The 27,610-nt window shown below is 43.2% G+C and overlaps 1 protein-coding gene across 10 annotated transcripts; it reads left to right on the forward strand.

Annotated features, from left to right (window-relative positions):
• SLC26A2 (solute carrier family 26 member 2) lies at positions 1 to 26,200 on the forward strand. 10 transcript variants are annotated; one of them, XM_048861965.2, is made up of 7 exons: positions 1 to 139; positions 4,292 to 4,421; positions 11,627 to 12,507; positions 13,098 to 13,151; positions 13,285 to 14,478; positions 20,006 to 20,662; positions 23,534 to 26,200. In XM_048861965.2, the coding sequence occupies exons 5-7, from the start codon at positions 14,305 to 14,307 to the stop codon at positions 25,043 to 25,045; spliced, it is 2,343 nt and encodes a 780-aa protein (XP_048717922.2). In that variant the 5' UTR covers positions 1 to 139; positions 4,292 to 4,421; positions 11,627 to 12,507; positions 13,098 to 13,151; positions 13,285 to 14,304; the 3' UTR covers positions 25,046 to 26,200. The 10 variants fall into 10 exon arrangements, with proteins under 10 accessions (XP_048717922.2, XP_048717919.2, XP_048717920.2 ...); XM_048861962.2 differs by having other exon boundaries at positions 4,296 to 4,421; XM_048861963.2 differs by lacking the exon at positions 13,098 to 13,151 and having other exon boundaries at positions 4,296 to 4,421.
• The last annotated feature ends 1,410 nt before the right edge of the window (positions 26,201 to 27,610 follow it).

The following is a 27,610-nucleotide window of genomic DNA, read 5'->3' on the forward strand; positions in this document are numbered from 1 at the left end:
AGGGCGCTGCGCCGGCGGGGGCGGGCAGGAGGAGGCGGGGCTTGCGGCCGGGCCCGTCCCCTCAGCTCCGGGCCGGCAGTTGAGCTCAGCGTGGCCGGGATCCGAGTTTATCTCTCGGCGGTGGGAGCGGGGCGGACGGGTGAGTGACCTCTGCTGGGAGCGGGGTGCGCGGGCGGCCTAGCGAGGGCGCTCCGGTGGGGGCCGCCCCGCGGGAGAGCGGGGGTCCCGGAGGGGTGGGTCGTGCTCCGGTGGGAGCGGGGAGACTCGGTGCAGGGGTGGGCGCCCCGGGGAGAGCGTCAGGACAGGGATCCTGGGGGGATGCGTGAGCCCCCGGGAGAGCAGCGGGAGGGGGAGTCCTGGGGAGTGGGAAAGGGAGACACCCCCGGGGGGAATGTGGGGCCAGGGATCCCCCTGGTAATGGGGAAACACTCTGAGAAGGGGGCTGCTGGTGAGGAGGGTGCGGTGGCGCACCCCAAGGAGAGTGGGCTGGGGGTCCTGTTGGGGATGTGGGCGATGCACTCCGGGGAGAGCTGGGCTCACTCTCAATTATTTTCAGACTTCTCAATTAACTTTGTCAGCGCTTCTATAACTAAGCCTCCAAATCTGCTCTGTCCAAAAATCCTCCCTGCCTTGTTCTCCTTCAGCCTCCCTGTGCCATATACACAGAGCCTCCCTCCACTACCAGAACTGCTTGCTGTCCCAGCTCGTCTCATCCCTGCGTTGTCTAACCCACTTACAAACTTCTGCCAGGTGTCTTACTCTGCCTGTATCACATTAAATAACTGATAATAATCCTGAATGGTGGTTTTCCCCCTCTCAGCATCATTTTGATTGGTCAGCTCCAGGCTGGGGTGAAATTAGGAGGGACAGTAGTATTTAAAGATTATTATTAAAGATTTAAACTCACATGAGTAAACCAAACAGACCAGTTTTTCTTAGAGAGATGAAATCTGGAGTTTAAGATTGTTGAAATTTATGATATTGGTGCTGACTCATCACTAGTTTTGAATAGAACTTGACTCATCTGGTTAGTGCATCTTTATTAAAGACTTTATCCCAAAACACCTTCCAGAGCTAAATAAGAAATAACAGCAGAAACATCTCAGTTTGAGAGAGACAGGCAAGAGAGAATAAATTTATAGGTGAGACTTGAAAATAGATGGGAGTATCACAGAGGCAGACTGAGTGCCTGGAGCTATAGTGGGACTGATAATTACTGGATTTGGAGAGAAGGGAAGATGCAGAAGGCACCAGTCCCTTCCTGTTTTAGACCCTGGTCAGTTAAATTCTGATATTTAAGTGGGAAAAGATCAAAGTGGTGATTTAAAAAGAAATAATTTCACTGTTGGTAGGAACTGCAATGTCATACCTGATATAAAAAGGTAGGGCTGAGGCTCTTGATAAAATTGCTGCAAAATTGTCCAACCCTGTAAATAAACATGGGATTTGTTTTTTCTGCTGTACATGCATTATAAAAAACATTCCTTTTTTAAAAGGGAGTATTAAACTGAATTCTGCAGATATATTCTGTAGGAGGCAATGTGGTCTGAGTTTAATGAGACCTGGGTTTTATTTCCAGCTGTGCCACAGCTTGCTGGACCTGGGTCACTTCCCTTTCAGCCAAAGTTTCCCCCATCTGTAAAGTGAGGATAATGATACTGACTTCCTTGTTTAAATGCTTTGAGATCTGCTGAGGAAGAGTGCTTTATAAGAACTAGGTGGTATTATAACCTAATTGTTATTTACTGTCATCTTGAAAAATATAAATAATCTAGTGATAAATTTGTGTTGGCTTCTAAAATGTCCCGCAGCCCTAGTGTATTAGGATGAGACACTGTCTCAAAGAGAGTATGACTGTGACCGTGGAGAGAAGACTTTTAAGCTTAAGAAAAAAAAGTGTTTGGATTTTTTGTTTGATCTGTTTCACTTCTCACCATGTTTATTCTCCCTCCCTCCTACCCTCCCTCCCCCCGCCCTCACTTAACCTTTATCCAAGGTAAATGCTGGCTTTCTGTGTGCTCGTCTGTTCAGTTCAATGTCTGCAGGATTCATTTAGAGATGTCTTCTGTTCATGTGAAAACCAAACAGTTTCTCTTTTTCTGGTGGAGCTGGGAAGTTCCCGGCATTTAGTCAGAGGGGGCCATGTGATGTGAGCTGGCCTTAAACGCTCTAGGAAATTTCTTTGGGGAGAACCTCCCCTGCTGGTGTTTTATGCAGAATCTGCACATGACTGTAGCACTGTGTATCTGTTTAACTTGCCTGACTAACAGTGGGCCAGAGAGAGAGGCCCTATTTAAGGGATGAATTGCCCCTTTTCCTTCCCTGGTCCATACAAAAACTTTTGTTTTAGTTAGAAATGTTTCTTTTAGATCATAGCAAGCTTGGTGATTAAAAGATCTAGACTGACAATCCTGTAGACTAAACTCCAACATCTGCGGAATAAATCCAGCTCAGGTCTGACAGGGCAGTCATCTCTGTCCATGCTATATGTACTGCCATGTTCTCATAGATGAGCCATCCGGTTACTGTATAAGATACAGAGGAAGACACTGTTCACCCAGATCACCCTTTAATATTACATTTGAAATAGACAAAAGACCAGACACACACACCCCACTCACTCTCATGCTCGGTGCTAATTTAGAGCTTTTTTTGCTGTCATGGATAAGTGTCTGTGAGCATCATGGACGTAGTGAAACATTGCCTGAATTCAGCTCCCAAATTTATTGCTGAAATGTGATATTGTTACTGGGACAACACAGAGATGCCTATTTATGGCCCTAATTCAGAATTCAATAGAACTACACATTTGCCTAAAGTTAGACATATGTTTAAGTATGTTGCTGAATCTGAGCCTATTATCTCTTCTGAGTGGTCTAACTAGCACAGAATTAGGGTTACTGATCAAAAAAATAACTGGCATACTTCATAGGAGAATGTCATATTTGTTTGATTTTTTGCAAGAATTTGAGCTCAATCTTATCCACATGTGATCTTTATATTGGTTCTGGAATATTACTGCAGTAGCTGTCTCATTATTTCAGTGACACTGGATTCCCCCAGTCCCTCTACAGTTGTGGATGGACTCAGGCCCGCTGATGCGGGGGGCAAAGGGGACAATTGCCCAGGGGCCCAAGCCAAGGCTCCTGGACCCTTTAAATCACCTGGGTGGGCTGCAGGGCTCCTAGGCACGTGCAGGGTGGTACCGGAGGCGGTGAAGGCAGCTGGGCGGGCATTTGGAAGCCCTGGCCATGCTGGAAGAGCGCTCTCAGCAGCGCAGCCAGCAGCTCGCTGGGCACCAGTAGTGCAGGCACAGCACCACCCAAATGTCAGGCGGACCGTGTGGGCGTAGGCGTGGCTTGTGCATGTGTGCGTGCTCCAGCCGCCGCATGTGGTCCAGCTCTGCCCCCATGTGGTGACTCCACACTGGGCCTGGGGGCCCAATGACTGTTCTGCCCTGGGGCCTGGAATTGCTGACGGCGGGCCTGGATGGACTCTTTGGTACAGGGTAGTTTTTGCCTCCAATAACCACAGGTGAAAGGGCATGTTTTCCAAAGTATTGCTTTTACACTTAGACATTTAGGTTGGATTTTCCAGAGAGCCTAAAATTGTTAGGCCGTAACTCCTAATTAATTTCAATAGGACTTGGGTGCCTTTGAAAATCCAAACTTCTCTTTAGAAAGTTTGCTTGTGCACTCAGGGCTCTTATTCTGGAATAAGTGTGTCTACAAACGGAGTTATACAGGAATAGCTACTGAACTTTAAATTCACACCATGCATTAATCAGAAAGAACTTTCAAGTATAAATTAGCTTTTAGTGTTGAAAAGTGGCTGCATAAAACTACACAACTGTTGGTGCACAAAACTGGGTATTTGCACATTTACGTGGGTGTTTGCGCACATATAGTTTAGGTAGCCAATCTTGACATCTGGAGTCTGTATTTTGGAAAGCAAGCAGGATTTTCTTTCTGCTTGTAAGTACAAACTTGACTTGAGTTTAAAGTTGTAATGAATTGTTTGAGCACATAAGTGTGTTAAAATTCCCATTACTGTTCTCTCACTGTCCAAGTGACCATGTTCTGGGACGGTTACATGGAAATCCTTGCCAGCAGAGACCTCTTGCTGCAGTTCCTGGTTCCATGAGGCTAGACTACTAGGCAGATTGCAGCTAATGGTTCAGTAAAAGGGAAAATGAATCCCCTGTCTTTTTAAACTGACTTATATGTAATCTGGATATTGTACAAATTTTAAGCTTGCATAACTTGAATACGTCCCCTTATCTGATTTTAAGACAGGTCCTTGTGGTAAATGTCTCATGACAGAGGGATATCGGTGACCGTTTCTCTTACTTCACAGCATTTGTAATGGAGCTGAAGCAATTAAGCACTCCTCAAAGACCATATTCAGACTGAAAGGAACTGGTAAGACTGAATTCTGGGCATGGAAATTGGTCGTATAAAAATAACGTCTTCTAAAAGTAAACAGACTTTGGAAACTCCTTTTCTGAAATTAAATGCTGTGCTCACTGTACTTAACTGAAGTTTTTTTGTCCTCTATCCCTGAACGGAAAGAATCCAAGTTTTATGCTAGTTGGCTTGGGTTGTCTGCTTACAGAAATAATACAAAGCGGCATTTTTGGTCAGAAATGAGTGTAACTGGATGAAAATTCTGCCACTATCCAGTGTCCTTTCACCCTTACAGGCAATGCCTGTCTTTTTGATGAAAGATCCTTTTCACACCACATAAGGAAGGCAGTTATACAGATGCATATAAAGACTTTGTGTAAGTGAGTCCACTAGTATTGACCACAACTTACTAGCAAAATCATTTTCCCTTAGACCATGATTCTGCTGTCTAGACATTCACTTAGGACATCTGAATCCAAGAATACCAGACAGGAATAAATAATATAGCTGGCTGTCATTTCAGAATTTTCTGACAGAAATTAAGAATAACTCCAAGGTTGCTGCGAGCCCTCTGTGATTTTTGGAGAAGATGGAGTCAGAAAGATTTAGATTACTGTAATGTAGGAAAATAGTGAACCTGTTTAAGAAGTTTGTAACAGTTACAAGTAGTTTGGAGATTAAATTGAAAAACAAAATGTCAGCATTTTACTGTACTCATTCACACAAGGGTTTTGGTAGAATGATTCTTGGTTCATAATCGTGGACAGATAAATTGAAAAAAAAGGCTTAAATCATAAATACAGCGTGCACTTATAGTGCATACTGTAGATACGTGCACCCTTTATCCTTGAAGTATTGACTTGAAGTATTTGTTTTATACGCACACGCTATAAATAACAGCCAACTAGAATTTTGCAATACCATGTGGGAGAGCACATTATCAAGTGAGTGCTGGAAGAGGCAAGGGTCATGAATTCGAAGATCTCTTTTGGAACTGACTTGCTGTGTGACCATGGGTAACTTACTCTGTAAATTTCCCTGTTGAAAAATAGGGATCAGAATACATTCTTCACAGAGCTGTTGTGAGGCTTAATTAATCAATGTTTATAAAGTGTTATAGTTCTATATGGTAATGACATAATCTTAGTTGTATCCTGCCAGATATGAGACTAGCATAAGAGAGAAGTTCAGAATCGTTAGGGATTTATTAGATCTGTACAGTAGTGATACTATAGTTTAGATGGAGAGTTAATAGACTCTGGTTTGTGGATTTACACTTCTAGAGTGATTAAGAGGGGACGCCCTCATGTTAAGTGTAAGATGGATGTATATTTGGGTCTAAAATGAAGCACACCCCAGCCAGCTAATGTGGGCAGGGCTGCTGGAACCGTTTGTATAGTGGGGATGCTGAGAGCCATTGAACCAAAGTGTAAACCCTCTATTTGATGGAAACCACTTCAAGCCAGGGAGTGCAGCAGCACCCCCAGCACCTCTAGTTCCAACAGCTGTGAATATGGAACCTAAATTTGGATTCCCCGTGTTAGAGCATATAGTGCTGTCACTGGACACTGTGCTGGGCAGGTGTTTGTTTTTATAATAGTTAATTGAAAAGAAAGCCTTTGTAACAAACATAAAAAAGTTGCACTGTAGTCTTCTTCAGAAATGGACTTGTATTGGGTTTCATTTAGTCATAAATGAGCTATTGTTTTCCTCTTTGTCTCATTACTTGGAACATTTTGAAACTAGACTGGGCAAAATGTTAAAAAATAGAGAACAATCCTGAAATGGTAGGGATGTGACCTAGACAGGACATTGTGCCTCAGTGGGTCACAGGACCTAATAGGTATTTTCTATTTCTGGATGCAATGACTGTTCATAAAAGATCAGGCTTTTTTGTAAGCTGCACTTTCATGAATCCATTCATTTCTGATTGACCGAAATTCATCTGCTAATCTAACTGGTTGACACAGATTTGATTGACTATAATAATAATAGTATTTGTGGTGAATTGTCTGTGTCTTCCTAGGCATTTTTCTTAAAATTACCCACCATTGCACTAGCCCTGGTAAGCTCTACTGGTGGTAGAATTGTGGCTGGCTAGTATAGACCAGTTGTTGGTGTTTTTACCATTGTTTCTAACCTCCTCACTGCTGCATCAGTGCTAAGTGGAAGATTTGAAGAAAAATATAATTGGAGACAGTTTCCCCCAATTCTGTTGCCAAAGAAAGGGTCGTGTGCTTTCGGATGCACAAAAACCTATATTCTGTTTGATTAGTGGTTAGCAAACCAGCTTTGCTACTCATGTAATTTGCAAGAGGCCAAGAGTTATTTAATTTGTCATCTCATGTGACTAATGCTTAAATCTGCAATAATAATGAGTCACATGGTTACCATATTACATTAACTTCTAATTATCATGTTTATCTTCAGTAGTATTGTTCAGAGGATTTAAACAAATACAGGTATTTTATATAGCTGCGAACCTTATAGTAAAGGCTACAGCTCACCTTCCACAGTAATCCTCTTTTCACTCACAGCTTTCTCATATACCTTTTTGGGTTGAAACTTTCCATTCTTGGCCTCAGTCCAAAGGTGAGAGTCTCTTGAAAGCTTGAATTAAAATCCATTCAGCCATTTGAGTATGTGTATAAATGAGAGAAAACATACTTCCACTATTGTCTTTCTGTGCCTGCCCAAACAGCGAATGATGTATGCCTCCTGCTGATAGGTGGAGACAGGAAAACAAGTTACTTACAGCGTTGCCTTTGGTGCTACATAAAACATTTGTTGATTGACATGCTCCCATGTGGAAGAAGCTCCTGCTAGTGGCTCTGATGCTCACAACATAAGAATGGCCATAGTGGGTCACACCACTGGTCCATCTAGCCCAGTATCCTGTCTTCTGATAGTGGCTGGTGCCAGATGCTTCAAAAGGAATGAACGGAACAAGGCAATTTATCGAGTGATCCATCGCCTATATTCCAGTCCCAGCTTCTGGCAGTCAGAGGTTTAGACACACCCAGAGCATGGGGTCATGTTCCTGGCCATCTTGGTTAATAGATATTTATGGACCTATCCTCCAGGAATTTATCTAATTCTATTTTGAACGCAGTTAAATTTTGGCCTTCAGAACAAGGTCCACAGGTTGACTGTGCATGATGTGAAGTATTTCCTTGTGTTTGTTTTAAACCTGCCATCTAGTAATTTCATTGGGTGACCCTTGGTTATTGTGTTATGTGAAGGGGTAAATAACACTTTCTTATTCACTTTCTCCACACCATTCATGATTTTATAGACCTCTATCATATCCCCTGTTTAGTTGTCTCTTTTCTAAGCTGAACAGTCCCAAGTCTTTTTAATCTCTCCTCCTAGAGAAGCTGTTCTATACCCCTAATCATTTTTGTTGCCCTTGCCTGTACTTTTTCCAATTCTAATATATCTTTTTTTGAAATGGGGTGACCAGAACTGCATGCCGTTCAAGGTAGGTTATAGCATGGATTTATATAGTGGTGTAACAGGGTTGGCACCCACCTCTCGCAAGTGTTTCCTTCTGGTTGGGCATGTCTGTGTTCTTTAGTTCTGGTGACCCCCTTTGGTGGTTCTCAGGTGGGTTTGTCAGTGACAGCGCTCTGGCTCAGTCACACTGTCTGCCTATTAACCAACACAAACACCTTCCAGGATAGGCCCCGGTGGACTGTATATCTCAGTGCCCCTCTGGTGGTGTCTCTCTCTAGCCCTCCCTGGGCTTTGGTCTTTAAGTAGTCCAGCCTTGGTATGGAGCTGTATCCCTAGGGCTTCCTCCCTGGAGATACTATCTTCCTGCAGCTCTCCCCAGACTCAGCAACCAGCTAGAAGCTCCCTCAATGCTCCCCCGGTCCCTGCTAGCAAACCATCCATGGCCCTGCTGCTTTTTCAGGACTGCAGTCCTTTCTTCTCCTGCTGCTAGCAGCAACTAAACTATTGCTCTGCGCTGCAACTCCTTTTATATGGCCCTCCTGGGCCCTGATTGGCTGCTTCCCCTGCAGCCACTGTAGCCTGCTTGGAAAACCTCTCCACTGCTGCTTCCCTGGGATGGGTGTAGCAGAACCCTGAGGCCTCCAGCAGGGGGCCTTTGGGCCTAGTCCACCCCATCACAAGTGGCATTATGATATTTTCTGTTTTATTATCTATCCCTTCCTAATAGTTACTAACATCCTATTAGCTTTTTTGACTGCTGCTGCACATTGAGCAGATATTTTCAAAGAACTAGCCCAAGTGACTCCAAGATCTCTTTCTTGGGTGGAAACAGCTAATTTAGACCCCTTTATTTTGTATGTATAGTTGGGATTATATTTTCCAATGTACCTTATTTTCCAATTATCAACATTCAGTTTCATCCGATATTTTGTTGCCCAGTCACCCAGTTTTGTGAGATCCCTATGTAACTCTTCGCAGTCAGCTTTGGACTTATCTTGAGTAATTTTGTCTCATCTGCAAACTTTGCCACCTCTCTGTTTACCCCTTTTTCTAGATCATTATTGAATATGTTGAACAGCACTAGTCCCAGTGCAGATCCTTGGGGGACCCCACTATTTACCTCTCCACTGGGAAAACTGACCATTTATTCCTACCCTTTGTTTCCTATCTTTTAACTAGTTACTGATCCATTAGAGGACCTTCCCTCTTATCCTGTGTCTGCCTATTTTGCTTAAGAGTCTTTTGTGAGGAACCTTGTCAAAAGCTTTCACAAAATCCAAGTATATTCTATCCACTTGATGACCCCTTCAAAGAATTTTAATAGATTGGTGAGGCATGATCTCCCTTTATAAAAGCTATGTTGACTCTTCCACAACATATTGTGTTCACCTGTGTGTCTGATAATTCTGCTCTGTGCTCTTTCAGTCAATTTGCCTGATACTGAAGTTAGGCTTACTGGCCTGTAATTGCCAGGATTGCCTCTGGAGCCTTTTTAAAAAAAGTCAGTATTACATTAGCTACCTACCAGTCATCTGGTACTTTGTATTTCTTTTTCTTGAAGTTGTTGTTCTCCCCTTTCCCTTTTTAAAAAAAGAAAAAACAAAACAGAAACAAACTAAATCAATATTAATGAATCATTAAGGCTGCATATTTAAACACAGTCAGGAAATGCAAAAATTAGCATTCTCACAGCAACATTAACTCATCCACACTGCACAGAAGCACTTTGGGATAATTACACTGTTCAGTGTATACCTTAAAATACAGCATGTGCAATGCAGATAGATTAATGTTGCTCCCAGAACCATATTTTTTCATTTCTATACATTTTTGTGTTTAAAATTGCAAACTTAACATTGCTTTAGCTAAGGGTTGTTGGGTTTTTCTGAGGTGTGTGTGGGTTTTTTTTGTTTTTGTTTTTGTTTCAATTTTATAATAATAGATGTAAAATGAAATCACTGGTGATGGACATTATTTAGGTCTGTTTGACTTTTGCAGGCAGTTAGTTCCATGTAATAATGTCTTTGTTCCCTGGGGTGTATCAGCAAGTACTAGATGTTCAGCAAGCTTACACAAGGAAGTGCTTGGATAGATGACTCTTTACATAAAATGGTCGTGAAATAATGTTTTTAACCAGTTGCAGTAATGACCACACTGATGAGTCTGTCTTTCTATTCCTAATATTTATGCTATGCTTACTATAGTCTAGTCTGTCTTCCTTCTCTGTTATATTTCTCATGCACCTAGCATTGCAGGAAACACCATTTAAGAGTAGCAGCCGTATTAGTCTGTATCCGCAAAAAGAAAAGGAGGACTTGTGGCACCTTAGAGTCGAACAAATTTATCTGAGTATAAGCTTTCATAAGCTACAGATCACTTTATCGGTTGCATGCAGTGGAAAATACAGTAGGGGGATTTTATATACACAGAGAACATGAAACAATGGGTGTTACCATACACACTGTAATGGGAGTGATCAGGTAAGGTGAGCTATTACCAGCAGGAGAGAAAAAAAACCTTTTGTAGTGATAATCAAGGTGGGCCATTTCCAGCAGTTGAAAAGAACGGGTGAGGAACAGTAGCGGGGGAAAATAAACATGGGGAAATAGTTTTACTTTGTGTAATGACACATCCACTCCCAGTCTTTATTCAAGCCTAATTTAATGGTGTCCAGTTTGCAAATTAATTCCAATTCAGCAGTCTCTCGTTGGAGTCTGTTTTTGAAGTTTTTTTGTTGTAAGTTTGTAGGCTGTGGAGTTTGTGAAATCTTTTCAGTTTAACTTCACAGTCAGACTAATCGGAGTAAGTAAGCTCAAATTGGGCTGAGCTGCAGGCTGAATACATTGTGGTATTCACTGTCATAAGTGTGTGTGGGATGTTCCATTCAGAAGTGTGACTAGCCCAGTCTGTCAGTGACCTGGGTTCCTTCTTTCAATGAAGTATTTGTGGTTTTTCTGTGTGTGTGTTTCTCCTTCGTCTCCCTACCCCCTCCACTCTGTCCCTCTGCCCAAACCACCATACAGACACTTCATGCAGAAACCCAACCAGTACTCTTTATATGCAGAGAGGAAATTTACCAAATAGCTATTTCAGTTTCTCAATAATTCCAAATCTCTCTGTGAGGATTTAGCTGGCTGAGGCCTTTCCCTCACACCCTTTTTAGTATGGCCTTGGCTTTTATTCATCCTTTTGTCTTTGTTTTTATGTACAGAAAAAAAATCTGGTACTTTGAAGATATACCCCTAAAATTAGAATTGCATTGGACTCTGAGTGGATTAGTTCATTGGTTTCAGTGGGTGTCAGGTGGCTAAAATACTCTGCTCTCTAAGAACTTGAATGTATACTTGAAGGGAAGGGAGAATGACCCAGTTCAATATAATTGATCAAAATATTATAACCTTCAATTGCTATTGAACAATGGAATAGCTCAAGTTTGGTGGTGCAATCACTGGAGGTTAATACAAAACAGAGGTTCCAAAGTGAAATATGTTGCAATGTAATATAGAGTAACTGAACTAATAAGAATGTATTGATTCTTAATTGGAACTTCAATGTAGATGTGCATTGAATACTGCTAGTTGGAAATGGAGGCCACTTTGAAGATTAAATGCTATCATGGGTTCTGGTGTGATGGGCAGGTTTCGGCAGTTCAAGAAAGCAGATACTTTACCATTTAAATTTCTTTGCATTGTCAAAATTATCACCCTAATCCTGCCTGAAGATCCTAGAGACAATTAGTCTGAGTTGTTTTTCTGCATTAACAGACTATTAAACACAACTATGGACATGGATGATGATGACCATGACATTAGAGGCCAGTGGACTGCCTCCCCTGCTTAAGAGCCTTCCTACACAGAATGGAGAGGTGTAGATAATGCACCCTGTAAACTGAAATTAGTTCCACAACTCCAAAGAGTGGTGTCTTGTAACAGACCACAGGAGAAGCAAGCTGTCTAAACTCCGAAGTCTGACTCCCGCTTCACCCACGTGTACACAGTTTCTAAGAGATTCATCCTGAAGTAGTAGAAGTAGTAATAAACAATTTATAGCTCTTTGCAAAGTGTTAATTAGGTGAAAGAATTCCCAGTGAGAATCTTGCAGTATATTCTCAGCAAGCCTAGCTCAAATATGCTTCTGCTAATTAATTCAGAAGTTGACATTACGTAGAATATGCGTTCTGCATTCATTAATGTTTGAACTGCACATTGAAAGTGCAAATTGCTATATAAATGATAAATATTTTTGTTATTAGTAGAGCTGACCTGGTAAAGAGGTGAGATCTGGTTTTGAAGGTGGAGGACTGGGAACTACAAACTTCGAAGTTCTAATACCACCTCTGACTTTGACTCCTTTGTGGCCTTGAGCAAGTCAGTTTCTGGCTGAGTTTCACCCTATGTAAAATATGAGCTGTCATAAATATAAAGGGAAGGGTAAACACCTTTAAAATCCCTCCTGGCCAGAGGAAAAACCCTTTCACCTGTAAAGGGTTAAGAAGCTAGGATAACCTCGCTGGCACCTGACCAAAATGACCAATGAGAAGACAAGATACTTTCAAAAGCTGCAGGGGAGGGAGAAACAAAGCCTCTCTCTCTGTCTGTGTGATGCTTTTGCCGGGGACAGAACAGGAATGGAGTCTTAGAACTTAGTAAGTAATCTAGCTAGATATGCATTAGATTCTGATTTCTTTAAATGGCTGAGGAAATAAGCTGTGCTGAATGGAATGGAAATTCCTGTTTTTGTGTCTTTTTGTAACTTAAGGTTTTGCCTAGAGGGATTCTCTGTGTTTTGAATCTAATTACCCTGTAAGGTATTTACCATCCTGATTTTACAGAGGTGATTCTTTTTACTTTTTCTTCTATTAAAATTCTTCTTTTAAGAAACTGAATGCTTTTTCATTGTTCTTAAGATCCAAGGGTTTGGGTCTGTGGTCACCTATGAAAATTGGTGAGGATTTTTATGAAACCTTCCCCAGGAAAGAGGGGATAATGTTTGGGAGGATTTTGGGGGGAAAGACGTTTCCCAACGGACTCTTTCCTAATAAAATAATACCAGTTAGACGTTTGGTGGTGGCAGTGGGCAAAAGGTAAAATAGTTTGTACCTTGGGGAAGTTTTAATCTAAGCTGGTAAAAGTAAGCTTAGGAGGTTTTTATGCAGGTCCCCACATCTGTACCCTAGCGTTCAGAGTGGGGAAGGAACCTTGACATGAGCGATAATATTTAATTCATCTTTGCTAGCCATCTGCGAAGGAAGTAATGTTTGCAAAAGACTCTGAAGCAGAAGACTGCTGGGTAAGCACCAAATTGCGTACATGTGTTAGAGATGTCTCTTTCAGGTTGTTTTTGATTTGCTTGTCTGCTTGGATATTTTGCTGTCACAAGTTGAGGAAGTAAGTTCTTATTATAAGAATGTTTTTTATTACAGTCACCTTGCTCATATATCATCTGCCATTCAACCTACAGTAGGAGAAACCTGTTGGTGGGAGCATGTCATCTAGAACCCATATTTCCAGTTAAGATGCTTGTTTCTGTTCCTTTGGTTGGATATAATTTGCTTGAAATCCAAACTTTCTTCTTCTTTAAAAAAAATAATGGAAAAGTGCATGCAAAGTGTTCCTGTTCTATATCATGTGCTGAAACAGAACCATTTGGATAAAGATTGCTGCTTTTTGATAACAAGTAAGCTCCAGTATAACTGGCTGGCATCCTAACTGCACTAGAAAGAAAACACTAATGAAAGACTTAGGCCTGGTCTACACTATGAGTTTATGTCGGATTTAGCAGCATTAAATCCGAATTAACCCTGCACCCGTCCACACAACGAAGCCATTTTTTCGACATAAAGGGCTCTTAAAACCGATTCTGTACTCCTCCCCAACGAGGGGATTAGCCCTGAAATTGACATTGCCGTTTCAAATTCGGGTTAGTATGGACGCAATTTGAAGGTATTGGCTTCCGGGAGCTATCCTACAGTGTACCATTGTAACCGCTCTGGACAGCACTCTGAACTCTTATTCACTGGCCAGGTGTACATGAAAAACCCCGGGAACTTTTGAATCTCATTTCCTGTTTGGCCAGGCGAGCTCATCAGCACAGGTGACCACACAGTCCCAGAATTGAAAAAGAGCTCCAGCATGGATTGAACGGGAAGTACTGGATCTGATCGCTGTATGGGGAGAGGAATCTGTGCTATCAGAACTACGTTCCAAAAGACAAAATGCTAAAACATTTCAAAAAATCTCCGAGGCCATGAGGGACAGAGGCTACATCAGGGACGCAACACAGTGCCGCGTGAAACTTAAGGAGCTCAGAGGAGCATACCAGAAAACCAAAGAATCAAATGGACGCTCTGGGACAGAGCCCCAGACATGCCGCTTCTACGCTGAGCTGCATGCAATTCTAGGGGGGGCCGCCACCACTACCCCACCCCTGTCCATGGACTCCGATGATGGGGTACTCTCCGCCATGCCTGAGGATTTTGCAGATGGGGAAGATGAGGAGGAGGAGGACGAGCTTGGGGAGAGCACACATCACACCGTTCTCCCTGACAGCCAGGATCTTTTTATTACCCTCACTGACATACCCTCCTAACCCAACCAAGCCGGAGAAGGGACCTCTGGTGAGTGTACCTTTTTAAAATATAATACGTGTTTTAAAAGCAAGCATTTTTTAATGATTAAGTAGCCCTGAGGACTTGGGATGCATTCGTGGCCAGTACTGCTACTGGCAAAGTCTGTTAACGTGTCTAGGGATGGAGCGGAAATCCTCCAGGGACATCTCCATGAAGCTCTCCTGGAGATACTCTAAAAGCCTTTGCAGAAGGTTTCTGGGGAGAGCAGCCTTATTCCGTCCTCCATGGTAGGACACTTTACCACGCCATGCTAGTAGCAAGTAATCTGGTATCACTGCATGACAAAGCCTGGCAGCGTATGGTCCCGGTGTTTGCTGGCATTCAAGCAACATCCGTTCTTTATCTCTCTGTGTTATCCTCAGGAGAGTGATAGTCACGGTAACCTGGTTGAAATAGGGGAATTTGATTAAAGGGACATTCAGAGGTGCCCGTTCCTGCTGGGCTGTTTGCCTGTGGCTGAAAAGAAATCTTCCCTGCAGTTAGCCAAGAGGTGGGGAGAGGGGCCATTGGCGTTGAGCTGTTCGTGTTTGGCTAGCAGGGATCTTCCCTGATACCAGCCAGGCGGTGGGGGGACGGGAAAAGCGATCATCCCAGAGAATTGGATGGGGGGAGGGGGTTAGTTTGGTTTCTGCTGTTGCACGTTAACAGGAAAACAGCCTGCAAGCTGAATTCTGTTGCCCAGCCCTGCGTGTTTGATTTTTAACACCAAAGCCTCAGGCACTCAATATAAGATGCAAAATGCAACCTTATACCAAAATCACATGTGCTATGTAATGTGAATAGCGTTGTTCACCGTGAAAGAGTATAGCCATTGTTCTGTAAAATGTATCTTTTTAAATACTTCACTCCCTTTTTTACCTCCAGCAGCTTCAAATGTTTCAAGCCTCCCTCCTCCCTACCAAAGGCTATCTCAGATAAGGCGGCGAAAAAAACGCACGCGCAAGGAAATGTTTTTCATAGATTTCATAGAATATCAGGGTTGGAAGGGACCTCAGGAGGTCATCTAGTCCAACCCCCTGCAGGACCAATCCCCAATTTTTGCCCCAGTTCCCTAAATGGCCCCCTTAAGGATTGAACTCTCAACTCTGGGTTTAGCAGGCCAATTTTAGGCTCAAACCACTAAGCTATCCTGGAAATACTTAATTCTCTGAGCTCATGCAGTCATCCGGCACTGACAGAGCTGTGTGGAGGGACACAGTAGAAGAGTACAGGACGGTGGCCGATGAACATGAGGAGAGGTAGCGGCAAGAAGATCAGAGAAGCATGAGGAAATGCTGGGGCTACTGCGGGATCAAATGGACATGCTCCGGCGTCTGGGGGAGGGGAGGTTCAAGAACCGCAGCAGGATCACAGACTGCTGCTGTAGTCCCTGTTTAACCGCCCTCCCTCCTCCCCAAGTTCCATAGCCTCCTCACCCAGACGCCCAAGAACGCGGGGTGGGAGGCTCTGGGCACCCAATCACTCCACCCCAGTGGACAGCCCAAGCAACAGAAGGCTGGCATTCAACAAGTTTTAAAGTGTCCTTTTCCTTCCCTCTTACCCTCCTCCCACACCCCACCCCGGCTACCTTGTGAGTTATCTCCCTATTTTTATAATCAATTAATAAAGAATACATGGTTTTTAAATGATAGTGACTTTCTTTCCTTTGCAAGCAAGCTGTGATCGGAGGCGGGAGGGCGGGTGGCTTACAGGGAATTAGTCAACCAAGGAGTCGGGTTTTCATCAAGGAGAAACAAACAGAAGTGTCACACAGTACCCTGGCCAGTCATGAAACTGGTTTTCAAAGCTTCTCTGATGCGCACCACTTCCTGCTGTGTTCTTCTAACTGCCCTGGTGTCTGGCTGCGCATATTCAGCGGCCAGGTGATTTGCATCAACCTCCCATCCTGCCATAATTGTCTCCCCCTTACTCTCACAGAGATTGTGGAGCACACAGGAAGCAACAATAACAAATGGAATATTGGTTTCGCTGAGGTCTGAGCGAGTCAGTAAACTGCGCCAGCGACCCTTTAAACGTCCAAATGCACACTCTACCACCATTCTGCACTTGCTCAGCCTGTAGTTGAACAGCTCCTTACTACTGTCCAGGGTGCCTGTGTACAGCTTCATGAGCCAGGGCATTAAGGGGTAGGCTGGGTCCCCAAGGATAACTATAGGCATTTCAGCATCCCCAACAGTTATTTTCTGGTCTGGGAAGTAAATCCCTTCCTGCAGCCGTTTAAACAGATCAGAGTTCCTGAAGACGTGAGCGTCATGAACCTTTCCCAGCCATCCCACGTTGATGTTGGTGAAACGTCCCTTGTGATCCACCAGTGCTTGCAGCATCATTGAAAAGTAACCCCTTGCAGTTTATTTACTGGCTGCCCTGGTGGTCCGGACCCAATATAGGGATATGCGTTCCGTCTATAGCCCCACCACAGTTAGGGAATCCCATTGCAGCAAAGCCATCCACTATGACCTGCACATTTCCCAGAGTCACTACCTTTGATAGCAGCAGCTCAATGATTGCGTTGGCTACTTGCATCACAGCAACCCCCACAGTAGAATTGCCCACTCCAAATTGATTACCGACTGACTGGTAGCTTTCTGGCATTGCAAGCTTCCACAGGGCTATTGGCACTCGCTTGTGAACTGTGAGGGCTGCTTTCATCTTGGTATTCTTGTGCTTCAGGGCAGGGGAAAGCAAGTCACAAAGTTACATGAAAGTGCCCTTACGCATGTGAAAGTTTCGGAGCCACTGGGAGTCATCCCAGACCTGCAACACTATGCGGTCCCACCACTCTGTGCTTGTTTTCCAGGCCCAGAATCAGCGTTCCATGGTATGAGCCTGCCCCATTAACACCATGATCTCCAAATTGCGGGGGAACGCGGTTTTAGAGAAAAGTGTGTTCATGTCCTCATCACCGCGCTGCCGTTGCCTCCTCACCTGGTTTTTCAGGTGCTGGTTCTGCATACACTGCATGATAATGCGCGAGGTGTTTACAATGGTCATAACTGCTGTGGTGAGCTGAACGGGCTCCATGCTTGCTGTGCTATGGCGTCTGCTTCTGCTCAGGCAATCCAGGGAAAAGGGCGCAAAACGATTGTTTGCCGTTGCTCTGGCGGAGGGAGGGGTGACTGACAACATGGCTTACAGGTTTGGCTTATAGGAAATTAAAATCAACAAAGGGGGTGGCTTTGCGAGAAACAGAATGGCCCCCTGAAGGATAGAACTCAAAACTGGGTTTAGCAGGCCGTTGATTTCACGGAGGGAGGGAGGAGAAAATGTATACAAAACAAATCTGGTCTATTTCTTGTTTTGATCCACTTCATCTATCTTTATACATCTTGCTGGCAGCAGACTGTGCATTATGACCGCTAGCCATCGTCATCTCCTGGATGCTCTGCAGAAGATGGTGCAGTATAACTGTTGGCCATCGTCTTCTGCTGGCTGCTGATTAAAAGACAGTGCACTGCCAGTAGGACTGAATTGCCATGAGACGAAACTTAAAAGGGAAATGACCTGGCTGAGTCACTCCCATGTTTGCCCAGGTGCCCCGACCTCATTGAGGTCGGTTAAAAGAGCACCCTAGACTATGTCAATGACGGCTACCAGTCATACTGCACTGTCTGCTGCCAAAAGGCAATAAACTGTTGCTGTGTAGCAATGCAGTACCGCGTCTGCTAGCACCCAGGAGACATACGGTGACGGTTAGCTGAGCGGACTCCATGCTTGCCGTGGTATGGCGTTTGCACAGGTAACTCAAGAAAAAAGGCGCACAATGATTGTCTGCCCTTGCTTTCGCGGAGGGAGGGAGGGAAGGGGGGGCCTGACGATATGTACCCAGAACCACCCGCGACAGTGTTTTAGCCCCATCAGGCATTGGGATTTCTACCCAGAATTCAGATGGGTGGCGGAGACTGCGGGAACTGTGGGATAGCCACCCACAGTGCAATGCTTCGGAAGTCGACGGTTGCCTTGATACTGTGGACACACTCTGCCGACTACATGCACTTAGAGCATTTGTGTGGGGACACACACAATCGACTGTATAAAAACGCTTTCTACAAAACCGACTTCTATAAATTCGACCTAATTTCGTAGTGTAGACAAGGCCTTAGACCTCAACTGCTATTCCAGAAATTGAGTTGCAAGGGGTATGTTTCACAAACTGAATTATAATGAATGTTCAACTAGTACAGCCTACTCTTTCTATTTTTGCTGAATAGAATAGACCAGCAACAGTGAGTGGACTCATCAGGGAAGGTGCTCCAAGAAAAAGTGTTGCTAGGGTGGTGTGCGTATATCACAGTTGGGCTGATTACATGAAAAGAAGTATGTTCTCTTCTTGCAGTATGTGTGTAGCTATGATTTAATCAGAGTCATATTCATGGAGAGGCTCTGTCTGATCATAAACAAAGTTTATTTTAGTGACAACAAAAGGAAACAGATTAGGTTTATAAAGCCACAGCGGGAAGGTATTTGTCTTGTGTGGTAATGAGAAAGCAGTAGCTTCAAAGATACAAAGCTGAGAAGTTAGGGGGTGCATTATGCTAGCTTTTAGTTCCTGAAGACATGGGGTCAAATCTTGACATAGGTCATAAGTGAAAATGAGTTTGGGGATGTTTTTCCATTCCATTTCACAATATAGTTGGATAGCACCAGCAGCCCATGCCTATGCCTGGCTGAGGACAGGAATAACAGCTGATGTTTATAGATTCATAGATACTAAGGTCAGAAGGGACCATTATGATCATCTAGTCTGACCTCCTGCACAACGCAGGCCACAGAATCTCACCCACCCATGTTGCTGGGAAGATTGAGTTGTATCATAACAGGTTTGTGTGGAACATTGCAGAGACCTTGCTTGTACAATTGTTGACTTAAGCTAGTACTGTTAGTTTTTGCCTTTCATAAGAATTAAATTAATTCCCATTAAAAAAAAGAAGAAGTCTGGAATAATCTATAAATTAGTTTAAGGTTGTTAGGCAAGAGTTAAAAATTCAGTTAGCAGCTGAAACAGAAACCCACGTAACTAACAAGCAGAAATACCAGAAATACAAGGGCAGTGGCAGCTGTAAACACTTGATAAACTTATATGGTCAGATGTCCGCCTAGTAACTCAGCCTCTCGGTAAGAAAGAACAGTTTCCCTCGCACAGCTTTCCGGATATCTGTGAACACTCACCCCCACCCCACCCTTCGCCTTAAGGATAGTCACAGATAAATGATGTAACTAGAATAGTTTCTATGCGTACGTCCTGCTCCTGGCATTATCATGTTAAATGTTCTCTCTCTCTCTCTCTCTTTCTGAAATAATGTTTGTCTCTGTAAGTACAAGGTAAATGCAAATGGATTGATAAGAAAAGGTATATAATTGATCACTGTAACACTATACTTTCAAAGCTGTTTATCAGTCTTCCCAGTGCCGTGAATAAACCCCTTCAGAATTGCCTGTGCCTGCCTGATTCTTAGGGAAAAGAATCTCCTTGCTTCACAAGGTTAACTAACTTACCTGATAATCTTTGTGTTGGTAGGGAGCCTTCAGGATGGCGGCAGAAGTGGAACTCAGCCATGTCCAATCAGCATCTGAAATGGCAGAGGGAGAGAATGACACACACATTTTTCAACCCACGATGTTCCTGGAGCCTCAAGAGACGAGCATTGATATGAAGGCACTTCTGGTCAAGAAAGTGACGAAAACTTGCAGCTGCACCCCAACCAAAGTTAAAGACCTGATTTTCAGTTTTCTCCCTGTCTTGCAGTGGGTCCCCAAATATAAACTGAGAGAGTACCTCCTGGGAGATATAATGTCTGGTGTGATAGTGGGCATCCTGCTGGTCCCACAGTCCATTGCCTATTCCCTGTTGGCTGGCCAGGAACCTATATATGGTCTTTACACATCCTTTTTTGCCAGCATTATTTATTTCCTATTTGGTACCTCTCGTCATATATCAGTTGGCATTTTTGGTGTTCTTTGCCTTATGGTGGGACAGGTGGTGGATCGTGAGGTACAGAGAGCTGGGTATGACGTAGAGCCCAGTGTTCATAGTGGCCTTCAGAGAGATATGGTTATTTATGTAAATACCACCACTTTGGCTGTGAACCAGACATCACAACCGCTGTTATGTGATAGAAGTTGCTATGCAATTACTGTGGGAGCCACGGTGACCTTCATAGCTGGAGTTTATCAGGTAAGAGGGGGCAGGGTAAATGGGTGTTCTGTGAAAATGCTTCTAATTCTCTTCCTCTCCTCTCTTAGCTATAGTTCAACTCTTTACTGAAGCCTTCTGAGACCAGCCTGAGAGACAGTGGTAGTGTTGTTCATAGCAGTAGTGTCCCATATTGCTGTTCTGGTTAAGGGTCCACCAACATTTCCCTTTATAAGGACCTGATTCTAAGCATTGCCAAAGGCTCACCTCCCATTGATTTCACATTATCAGGTACTCAACACTTCTTACAGTCTGGCCCTAAACACTTCTTTTCATTGATTTGTATTTGGGCTTTAATTTTCACTGGGACAAAATTTGCAGCATCAGCTTTCAAATCCAGACCACTTTTTGTTTATTTCACGTGTGATCAGCTGGCTTTTTTTCCACTGAAACAAATTGTAAAATAATTTACATGGTATTTGATGCTTTTATTTGGTGCTTGTAAAACTTGACGACTTTTTGTTCAAAGCCAGAACCCTACCATTATTTTAAAGGGATGCTACAAAGATAAAAATCATAATTGAAAAAAATCTGTTACTTAATACCTTAATTTATTAAAATGGAAACATTTAAAAATATAATATTTTTTAACCGTTATGCTTGTATTTCACTGTTTAGCTACTGAAATTAGATCAGCAAGCTTAATTTCTGGTTCTTGTGCATTAGCAAAATGCTGTTGTTTTGGGTTCCATAGCATTGTAGAGGAAGGCATACATCCAAAATCATACACCCTCATTTCTGGAGTGCCCACAACTGTAGCATCTAACAGAATGTGGGGGAGAGAAAAAGAAAACATTTTTCTGACATTCTAGACAATCCTCTTAATATACAACCTAAGATGTCATCTTGTACTACCTGGCAGTGTTGAGTAATTGAGATAGAGTGGTGGTGGTGGGTTGGGTTTCTGTGAGGCAGTGGGGTTGTGGATTGCTGTTTGGTATTTGGCAAAACACTCTCTCTGGCTTCTTTACATAAACAAGTCAAGTTACTTTACCTGATTTAGATGTTATACATAGAACAGCAATTAGCTGTGTTTTGCCTGGGGTCTCTCTGCTTACCAGCCAATAGAACCTCACTTAAACTAAAATATTACTTATGTTATGTTTGCTCTTCAAAGCCCCAACCAAGAACAGGGTCCCTTTGTGCTAGGAACTACAGTAGAACCTCAGAGTTACGAACACCTCAGGAATGGAGGTTGTTCGTAACTCTGAACAAAACATTATGGTGGTTCTTTCAAAATTTTATAACTGAACATTGACTTAATACAGCTTTGAAACTGTACTATGCAGAAGAAAATGCTGCATTTAACCATCTTAATGTAAATAAAACAAGTACAGAAACAGTTTCCTTACTTTGTCAAATCTTTGTTTAAAACTTTATCTTTATTTTTTAGTAGTTTACGTTTAAACTCAGTACTATATTGTATTTGCTTTTTTTTTGTTTTGGTCTCTGCTGCTGCCGGATTGTGTACTTCCGGTTCCAAATGAGGTGTATGGTTGACTGATCAGTTTGTAACTCTGGTGTTTGCAACTCTGAGGTTCTATTGTATACAGACACATAGTAAAAGACAAGCTCTGCCCCAAGGTTGCTTGCAGTCTAAGTACGCAAGAGAGATAAAGAGTGAGGGAGAGGAAGTATTATTATCCTCATTTTATAGACAAGAAACTGAAGGAGGAGTCAAGTGACTTTTCCAGGGTTACACAGGGAGTCAGTGGTGGAGTCAGTGGTAGAGTCAGGAACTGAACTCAGCTCGCGAGTCCCAGTCCAGTGTCTAACCTCAAGACCATTCTTCTTCTCAGTAAATGTATGCAGTTCTTATGCGTTAGACCAGTTTTCAGCTATGCCTGTATTTTCTTTGTGTTGCCACCGCTAGCTGATGACACGTGTGACCAAGTGGGACGAGTTTGTTTGAGCCAAGAGGTGTAAAAGTACCATAGCTGGCAGCTTGTGGGATCCTGGCATGGCAGTTTCTAAGATGACAGCAGGGAAAAGGCCAGTTTGGCCAGTGAAAAGGGCTTTTAGTGCGGGGTTCAAAGGGAGAAATAACTGAACTTGGTTGTAAGGGAGGCCTGTGTTTAACTTACAGAAAGTTTAATGGGGAAGCAGAGACACTTAGCCACCACCACTGTGGCTGTGTAAATACAGGGGACTGCAGGAATCTGTACATCTATCCACCCCTTTCCATCATGCGCTAACTGTAGACAGCACTGAAGATTTAATTGGAACTAGAATTCATAAATATGAATAAAAAATATACATTTAAAAATTTGCTTTTACTTGTGTAACCTGGGCATAGTGGGAGTTTCTGTACTCTTTTGCTGAATTAGACATGCCATGGGTTAGTTGTTAGTGAAAAGAGCAAGCTGGTATTTGACTGGGGTGATAACTTATTGCAGGCTACGAGGAGAAATGCAAGAGAGACTAGGGCATTGGTGCTGGGCTTCTGTAACGCCTAAAGGCAAGGGGATTTCAAAAATTTGGGGGAGAAGCAACAAAATTTACCAAAAATGTAAAAAAACTTTTTTCCTGTGCTTCCCCTCTTATCCTTTAAGGATGCTGTAAGCTGTTACTGAGAGTTGAAAGAAACAATGAACAAAAATATAAAAATAGTTCAAAAAATGAAGACCTTGTCTGAAAGCCAATGCCTGATTAGCAATTATGCATCCCATTTAAGGCTGATGCATCTTGAGTGGGTAGGGATTCTGGCTTGCATTTCACTTCACTCATCAGATGGTGCAATATCCTGCAAAGTGACATATTGTGCCGTATTACCTATGTTATCTAACTTTCCTGCTAAATTCCATAACGCTAAGATTTGTACTCTAATCTATTGTGTGTGGTTGATTCCTTTAGGTTGCTATGGGCTTCTTTCAGGTGGGCTTTGTCTCAGTGTACCTCTCTGATTCCTTACTTGGCGGATTTGTCACAGGTGCCTCCTTTACTATCCTAACGTCCCAAGTGAAGTATCTTCTGGGCCTGGACATTCCACGCAGCAATGGCACTGGCTCCCTCATAACCACTTGGATAAACATCTTCAGAAACATCCACAAGACCAACATCTGCGACCTCATCACCAGCTTCTTGTGTCTCCTTGTCCTCGTCCCAACCAAAGAGCTGAATGATCACTTTAAATCCAGGCTCAAGGCCCCCATACCCATTGAACTGGTCGTGGTTGTGGCAGCTACGCTGGCATCCCATTTTGGGAAGCTGAAGGAGAATTATGGCTCCAGTGTTGCTGGACACATTCCAACTGGGTTCCTGCCACCCCAGCCACCCAAATGGGATCTGATTTCTAGTGTGGCGATGGATGCTGTTGCCATAGCCATTATTGGCTTTGCTATCACTGTGTCCCTCTCAGAAATGTTCGCCAAGAAGCATGGTTACACAGTTAAGGCCAATCAGGAAATGTACGCCATTGGCTTTTGCAACATTATTCCCTCTTTCTTCCACTGCTTCACAACTAGTGCAGCTCTTGCCAAGACTCTTGTCAAAGAGTCAACGGGCTGCAGAACTCAGATCTCCGGGGTGGTGACCGCATTGGTCATCCTATTAGTTCTGCTTTTGATTGCACCTCTCTTCTACTCCCTTCAGAAATGTGTCCTAGGGGTCATAACCATTGTGAACCTCAGAGGAGCCCTGCAGAAGTTCAGGGATCTGCCCAAAATGTGGCATCTGAGCAAAGTGGACACAGTGATCTGGTTAGTCACGATGGTCGCTTCGGCACTGCTAAGTACTGAAATTGGCCTGCTGATTGGTGTCTGCTTCTCAATGCTGTGCGTCATTGTGAGGACTCAGAGACCAGAGGCACCATTGCTTGGCTGGGTGGTAGAGACTGAAATGTATGAATCCCTGTCTGCCTACAAAAACCTGAAGACTAAGCCAGGCATTGTGGTTTTCCGTTTCGAAGCACCTCTCTACTATATCAACAAAGAATGCTTTAAATCCATGCTGTATAAGCAGACTGGAGTCAACCCAGCCGGGGTGCAGGCAGCCAAGAAAAGGGCAGCAAAGCGAATGCTTAAAGAGAAAATGGTGAATTCTGGTGGCAGCCAGGTGGATGTTGCAGTGCAGCTTGTCACTGAGCCATTGGTGTTTCACACCCTAGTGATTGACTGCTGCGCAATACAGTTCTTGGACACAGCTGGGATCCACACGCTTAAAGAGATCTGCAAAGATTATGGGGAGATAGGCATCCAAGTGCTGCTGGCCCAGTGCAATGCCTCTGTGAGGAGTTCCCTGCACCGGGGAGAATACTTTAAAAAAGAGGAACAGAACCTCCTCTTCCACAGTGTGCACCAGGCTGTGGACTTTGCATTGGCTGCACATAAGCAAAATGGGTGCTGGAAAGTTAACAACTATGTGTAGGATCAGAGGGGGAAATTGTGGATGTATATGTAATGTGCGTGCTCTCACACAGGTAAAATGCACCAAAGTACAGGGATATTGTTCAAAAACTGTAGTGTAGAGCACATAGTGTGCTTTAATCTTGTCCAACTGGATAGGGTGATTAGGTAAGTAGTGCTGAATATAGGCATCCTCAATGTGATCATGATTAACTTGGTAAACCAATGTTTTTCATGATCCTCCTGTGTATTCCCTGTTCGGCTCTCCATATCCTAGTAATAACCCAACATTTAGATCTGCACCCCGATGCCCTTATTACTGCCACCATCTTTCTGGATTGAACTTCCTTTGACAGCTGTCAGTACTTCCCCTTAGTGAATAGTTTGAGGCAACTACGCTTTTCCTCCCCAGTTCCCGGACTGGGCATGCTGCCTTCATATCACTTAGTCCTTGTGCTGGCCAAGGAATGAGTGAGCGGGAACAGATACCCAGCTCTGTTGGGTTGTTCTCTGACATGACAATGGAGAGAGTTTTCTGCTGGATGAGGACCTGGGCCTGACTTTCACAAAGAGTTACAATTTCACTCTGAGAAAAGGGAAGTGACAATTAGATTCCTTGATGTATGTGACTTGTGCATGTTACATATGCAGCAGGTCAGGTACTGAAAGAACTTCAGGAATCGGAGTGATTTGAAATCAAGGCAACAAGTCTCAGAGCCCAGGTCTGCAGATTTGGGCTCACACTATGGTGCTAAAACCAGCAGTATAGATGTTCGAGTTCGGGCTGGAGCTCAGGCTCTGGAACCCCCTTGCCTCGGATTTCAGAGCCCAAGCTCCAGCCTGAGCGGGAACGTCTACATAGCTATTTTTAGCGTTTTAGCACAAGCCCAAATCTATAGACTCAGGCTCTGAGACGTGCTGCCTTGATTTGTTTGAGTTCAGGCTGAGTGCATGACCCTGAGGGTGTGAGTTTTCATCCCTAATGGGAAAGCATTACAGTTTATCTCACTGTCACATTCTATTGCTGTTATCAGAGGGATCTGCAGAGCAGGTACTCTGTAAGTTCAGGTTTCAGAGTAGCAGCCCTGTTAGTCTGTATTCGCAAAAAGAAAAGGAGGACTTGTGGCACCTTAGAGACTAACCAATTTATTTGAGCATGAGCTTTCGTGAGCTACAGCTCACTTCATCGGATGCAGTGATCCGATGCAGTGATCCGATGAAGTGAACTGTAGCTCACGAAAGCTCATGCTCAAATAAATTGGTTAGTCTCTAAGGTGCCACAAGTACTCCTTGTCTTTCTGTAGATTCATACGCCTTTGATTACACCTCTGATTGCACAGAGTTTAAGTGTTTTCAGAAATACAACTTGATGCCTTTCTAGCTTGCATGGGTTGGGTATATACTATTACAGGCAGTTCAGAATGAAATGCTTTAATAAGTAACTCCTCATAATCACTTCTAATCAAAGATGCCTTGCCACCTACTCTCTGACCTTGCCACCTATTATTCTTATCTAGTAGATAAGGATTGGAGCAATGGTTTTCTTATTTACACACATGGTTGTATATTTGTTGGGAAAGTTTGTCTTTTTATGTTGAGTTCCTTTGGACAATCTTGACAGTTTTTTATTTAAAGATTTTTAGAGCACAGTACCAGGAATGTATTATAGATTGGAAGCTGTAAGGCAGGCTAAGTATAGCCCGACTCATGCTTGTATTTAATTATTTGCTTATATTCAGTTATTTGCCTAGCACTTAAGAGCAATAGCATGCTATACTACAGAATCATAGGAATTAGACCTAATCTATTATTTTCAGTAAAGGACTGTCCCCTGCAGTCAATATTGTGTGTCATGCAGATTGAATCATATACGTTAGAAATTGAAAAGGTGGGTGAGGTAATATCTTTTATTGACCCAACTTGAGAGACAAGCCACCACAGCTTTTCTTTACCTTGTCTCTCTAATAGCCTGAGACCAACATAGCTACCACAATATTGGAAGCAGAAATGAAGAAGGCCTTTTAAATTATCCATCCAATCCCTAATTTTGCAACTTTAATGAAAACTTCATGTACTGTTCAGTAGAAACGAGTAACTTGTCCTTCACACATGCAAAGTAACTGTGTTTATGTAACAGGGAAGGGGTAATACAAAAGAAATGGAAACCAGTTAACAGATCTTCAGCTGAGTTCTGTTTACACACAGGATCGCCAACTCCAGACATTCAAAAATCAAGAGTCATGCCTTAAAAAAAAAAAAAAATCATGACATTGGCTTAAAAATTAGGAGGTTACATAAAAATACATTTTGTCTTCTGGTTTCTGAGCTGCTAGGGTATACTTGGACCATATTTTCAAACTTTTCTCTGCAACCATGAGGGGTTGAAACTTCTTTTTTTTAACATGAAAGTGAGATGATCGTGTAATCACTTGACTCTAAGAGCAGGAGCTTTAAGAAAACACCAAATATCACAAGACTTGTGATAGACTCACAAAACTTGGCAATGCTGGAACTCAGAATCCTCAAATCTTCTGCAGTAGCATACAGGCATTTAGACAAGGTGTGATCGGATGAGGATTTTTCAGGT

Source organism: Caretta caretta, chromosome 8 (genome assembly GCF_965140235.1).
Source record: "Caretta caretta isolate rCarCar2 chromosome 8, rCarCar1.hap1, whole genome shotgun sequence".
Lineage (NCBI taxonomy): Eukaryota > Metazoa > Chordata > Testudines > Cheloniidae > Caretta > Caretta caretta.

What these genes read in the sequence shown, in the direction of transcription:
- SLC26A2 (XM_048861965.2), top strand. Translation starts at nt 14,305, where the DNA reads ATGATGGGGTACTCTCCGCCATGCCTGAGGATTTTGCAGATGGGGAAG. An exon ending in AGCCGGAGAAGGGACCTCTG is followed by an intron (nt 14,479 to 20,005) that starts GTGAGTGTACCT and finishes TTGTGTTGGTAG; the next exon opens with GGAGCCTTCAGGATGGCGGC. An exon ending in TCATAGCTGGAGTTTATCAG is followed by an intron (nt 20,663 to 23,533) that starts GTAAGAGGGGGC and finishes TGATTCCTTTAG; the next exon opens with GTTGCTATGGGCTTCTTTCA.